Here is a 5,495-nt window from a genome sequence, read left to right on the forward strand (position 1 = left end):
ACAAACAGAGAATAACAAAAGATTCAAGCCTCTCAAGCAACCTATCAGTGGAGGGAAGAAATTGTTGTAGACAGATACAAGGCTCATAGACTGTGCTGGAAAGGTAAAGAGTTGTTTTGGGGAAGATCATAGCATAATAAAATGCGGCTAAGGCTGCCAGTCAACTCAACAATGATGAGCTGAAGAGACTTGAACTTTTGGTTGGGAAATTCAAGTACAAACGGAATGGTTGCAATCATCTAAGACTGTGTGCCACTTTGCTGCAATCTATTCCAAGTTGAATATGAAGAAATGATTTTTTTGATTGGCCTGTTAATTTTTTTATCTCCCTCTTCACCCATACTTTGCCTGCCAAACCTTCATCTATGGGCTATGAGGGAGATCCTCCAAAACCATACACCCATAAAACCCATAGTTTTAGGCTTCCATAGAATGGTATGGGTTTGGAGGGAGTTGACTGTATGCTCCATGCTCGAAATAAGGTTGCGAGATGTGGACATTACGGTCCAAAAGCGTTGTATTTGAAATACAATTACAACGATATAACTTGATATGCAAGAACAATCATCAGAGAATTACTCGTCATCTCCCTCAGAAGTTGTATAGCAGCCCAGGGATCAAGGGAGTCCACCACTTCCAAACGCTGAGTGGCTTGAAACCATCATCAATCAATCTGAAGTCTGCATATTGTCTTCGGAAGGGAGTTGCAGTCAAGAGAATGAAAAGAAGCACCCAGGTCCATCCTCCTCCAATCTTACGTGGAATATGAGGAATTATAAAAGGTTCTAAAATGATCCCAATTGGTTGGATAAGGAAAAAAAAGAATGCGGATGGGAACTCCTTAAAATAGACATGAGGAACTGGGTGTGGTGCATGAGCAATACCGTGGATGACTGTTGTACGCAAAAGAGTCGAAGTTGACATTGACAATGATCAGGATCTAAGACTACGCCTTTGGAGAGAACTGATCTAAATCATAAACTTAACTTACTATACTCATGCATCACTCCACTAACAAAAAATGCACCAAATAGTCCGCATATCTTTTGCACTTTCAATCCACCACCCAACTTACTAGCCAGTCCACTCGCAGGTAACGCACCACAAATCAAAAAATCTCTTCTAAATAGCTGATGCCATCCCTTTCCCCAAAACCATTCGAGAGAGGTTGCAGTATGAGGTGAGTCGAAGACAGGATGTGATAAGGTAGGATTGAAGATCTGTAAGATCATTGAAGGTGTGGGTACAAAACTCGAAAGCCAATGAATCAGAAAACAGAATAAGTGAAGTTGAGTGAACATTGTGTCGATGGCTGAGATCAAGAAAACACCAAAGGAGAGAGTTCCAAGGCCTTCAGCGATGATCATTCTTGTATTGAACTCCGGTACACCGATTGCGGTCAATGCATTGCTAGGAGAGCCTTTCTCGCGGATTAAGAGCAGGAAAGCAAGCGAGAGAGCCATGACTAGGTTGACCTCAAACAACCTTCGCAACATCCGAAGTGTACTTGAGGCTTTCGGTTGAATTTGCTGTCCCCATCCATATTGAAGTCCACGAGGGCTGTGAAGTGACAAGATTGGAAATACCAACAGATCACAGGCAGAAACATCAGAGTCTTAAAAAGCAATGTAACACTGTTTGAGAAAGCGTACGAAAAGAATTGCACAGTGGTCCATTCAATCACTTCTATCCAGTTATTAGTATCAACGTCTTTCGCTTCTACGACGCCGAAAGGAACGTCCAACTTGAGTAAGGAATATTCTGAAAGCGGCCGTGGCCAATATTTTCCAACCAAGTGACCACCTGCGAGACCCCACTCAAGAGCTTTAATAGCATAGTGAAAACTCCAAACACTCAAGTACAAGTTGAGCAATCCACTCTTTGTACGCGGTAGGAAACAATAATCAATCGGAATTGAAAGTGCGAGGATTATATTGGTTGAGATGATTAAGAATCTGACCGACCGTAAGCGAGGAAACTTTGAGAATTTAAAATGAAGAAGTGAGCATTGAAGCCAAAGAGGAAGTAAGCGAACTATCAGACCGTAGGAAGGAAATCGACAAACAACAATTTCTTCAGGAAATCTAAAGGTTTTTACAAATGACTCGAACAGCATGGTTTTCTGAAACAGAGGAAAATAGAAATTAATATGGCGCAATCTCGACGCGAAGTTTCGTATCATTCTCATCATTTAAAGGCAAACCAGGTTCCCTTGCAGAACCTGACAAACTCCACAATTTTTGAGTTAACTTGAGGACTCAATTCACAAACCTGCACTGTGAATTGATTTGCATTCACCATCATTTGCAAATGCAGTCATCTACTGTAACCTAGCAGGTTGTCTATCATCACCCAATCCCTTTTGGAAACAATAACCCACAGCATCCCGGGCAAATTGTTCACAAACCTCACTTCAAGTTAGAATATGTTCAATTTATCTCCCAATAGGGTTTGGGCAAACTGAGTCTTTGTAAAATCGCAGTTTGGAGTATTTTCACATATTTTCAAAATTAACACGGGACTCCGACAGCTACTGCCTAATGCTACTGCCTAATTGATCAAAAGGAAGGATTTTCAACTCAATCAAAATGGATCACATGACATGCAACTCCACCATTTTGTGCTTTTGATTGAATCTTAATTTCTTTGCCATGTGTTCCACTAACTTTTCCTAAAGATGTGTGATTTTCTGTAATCTGACATATTTTCAGGTCAACTCCATTTGAAATCCTTCTCTGTTGAAAAAAAAGAAAATATGCATGTATATGTAGTCTGGGACTGTGGTGGATCTGCCAGGCCCTTTGTTGGAGTTGCGCCTAAAATCATGAGTTTCACCAAATTCTACTTTGCCCAAACCCTAATTACAGGATTGTCCAAAGTTGGTAAGTTTATCCAATCAACATCAGATCAGCATCATTGATACAACTCAATTCAAGTTCAATGTTGCAAGCTTTCAGACAATAGTTTCTCAGTGTTGGACAAGTGGTATGTTTGTTTTCAGCTTTGATTGAAGTCTAGATGTTGTTTGCAGGAACTTCCATTTGACCTTTGTCTTTCTGCATATCATTGGTACCCGTTCTCAAATCAATCATCCAATCAGGAACATCTAGATTATATTTATAACCTCAATAACTCCTTTCTAAGCTCATAAACAAAAAAATTTCAATATTTGACAATCAATATTGATATTGAACTTCAGAAAACTATATTTCAGTTGATTGAGACATATTAGAACAATTGGCATTCTCTGTATTCCATGGCTGAAATACACCATGTACCTCAGAGGATCAACATGATTAACCCTTTTCAAATGCTTCAAAATCAATCACAATCCAATATTTTGAATGGTCATCCAAAAATTCAATAGATCTCATTCACACCAATGAAAGACTACATCATTCAACTATAAGCCTGAAGATGATAGTAAATAGAAGAGAAAATTTTACCCCCTCAAGGTTCAGCATCTATCAGACAAGTTACTATCAGACATCTAAGTTAATTTGACCATAGTATTTGATGTTAATGAGTTCACTGTAACACAGTTAAGTATGATTTCAGCCAACTTTGGGCTGGTGAATTGCTATAAGTGTGCAATTCCAAGCAGCGCAATGCAACAGGTAAACAGGAGCACTGCGGGCAACACATTGAATTAGATCATTGCCTGATGTTTTGCCCCCTGAGGGTAGAGTTTTCTAGTGATGCCAGCAACACAACTTGGCAGTGGGGTCTGCCTGATCATGTCAACTTACATGATGTCCCTTTGAGCTTTGATAAATGTACAACACAACACGCAATGGTGAGAAACACAAACGTAGAGCCTTTGCCAGTTGAGGTGCAGCCAAGTGGGTGAAGAAGACACCCCTTCTATTGAGCGCAATAAGTATTGCTTGTAACACAAAGCAACAACCCAATGTTGGTTCAGCAGCACATTTTCCACTAAAAACAATTGTTTTGTGACCAAGGATGGAACAATGAAAAAACTTTCAAAAATTGTGGAAAGGATGTTTTAGGGATCAATCCGAAAAAAAGTAGAAGGAGGAGTACATGATTAAGATCCCAAATTCAAATTCAGAATCAGATCTTTTTGGTTTTATTGCTAACCACTTTGACCACTTGGGTAGTCTTACACTTGGTAAACACGAATCAAGGAACACTTGATCCACATCTAGAATGATCAAGACCCTCAATTCAAAACCAAGCATGAATTTTCAGCTCCTTCCATATGGTTTGTCATTGATATTTAACTCAAGTTTGATTAATTTCAATCTAAAAGCTATTTTGATGGAATTTGACATTTATCAATTTTTGACAACAATGAGAAGCTGGGGATAATTGAACCTGATGATCATGAGATTCAAAATTCAATCTCGAATTTGCCATAAAACTTACAAAACAACTGGTGCATTTTGAAGGTCTTCCTTACTTACCCTTTGTTTACAAGGCTGGTGTCACAAAATCTGATCATCAAGCCATTTTAATTTTATCAATCCTTCATTGGGCTTAATCATCTCTCTAAGGGAGTCCACTATGTAAGTTTTGTGTTCCTGACCACAACATTTAATCATGTGTGTAACAAGTAAATTGGTAAACACATGAAATCCACTATGAGCTGCTTTACCGTCTGATTTACCAACAATAAGGCATTGTAATTCAGCCAATTCCACAGTGACAAAACATCGACATGAAATATCATACATATTTCATATAACTCATTGAAAAACTAATCATCTCATCATCACAATGCCCACTTTGTAGAGAAGACAAGTCGATGTCCTGTTGAAGTCTTCAAATGCCAAGGAGGAAAAAAAGGACTACAATCAACCGGTGTTTGAATTCTTGTTTGATAAACCTCACACATCAACTACTCCTCCTCAGACTCACATCCAGATAGATTGAGACCCTGCTCAACATGCTCAGCAACTATACAATGACTATTTTGCACTCATCATGTGGTGAATGGGGCACCTTTGGCACTCCCAGGAGCGCCAATGGCCATTTTGGGAGCTATCAGGAGCTGCTAGAAAAGCTGGTAAAAAATCCACTACAGAGCTTTCATATTGATGTAAGCTGTTTGGTTTTGTAACAGAATAAGTGAGGGGTACTTCTGTGTTACTAGAGACATGACAAAAGCTTTTCAATCAAACAAATAAAAGAAAATTTGCTCGAAACGAAAAAAAGCCGCCGCCGAAAATTCAATTCTGTTGTCACCAAAACCTAAACCCTGTTGTTGTTAATCACGGTCATAGCTACATCAGTTTGACCGCGATACTTTGATAGAACGACCACTTACGGGCATGTTAACGGAAACTTAACCAATGCAGTCAACAAAAGCTACACCCTGTTGTTTCTAATCACGGTCATAGCTATATCAGCATGACCCCGACCCTTCATATAACAAACCCGTCTGGGCAGTAAATGAGAGAGGGCTCAGCCCATCGTCAAAACCCGTTGACTTTCTGCGCCTGGGTCTCCGCCTCACACCTTCTTTTGCGGAG

At 39.6% G+C, this 5,495-nt stretch overlaps 1 protein-coding gene across 1 annotated transcript; it reads right to left on the reverse strand.

Moving 5' to 3' along the window:
- Positions 1-591: 591 nt before the first annotated feature.
- Positions 592-2,116, reverse strand: MELLADRAFT_102641 (uncharacterized protein; the record flags this gene model as incomplete). The annotated part of the gene is made up of 3 exons (XM_007405793.1): positions 592-893; positions 992-1,560; positions 1,653-2,116. The coding sequence occupies 3 exons, from the start codon at positions 2,114-2,116 to the stop codon at positions 592-594; spliced, it is 1,335 nt and encodes a 444-aa protein (XP_007405855.1).
- Between the last annotated feature and the right edge of the window lie 3,379 nt (positions 2,117-5,495).

This window comes from Melampsora larici-populina (genome assembly GCF_000204055.1).
Source record: "Melampsora larici-populina 98AG31 unplaced genomic scaffold MELLAscaffold_4, whole genome shotgun sequence".
Taxonomy (NCBI): domain Eukaryota; kingdom Fungi; phylum Basidiomycota; class Pucciniomycetes; order Pucciniales; family Melampsoraceae; genus Melampsora; species Melampsora laricis-populina.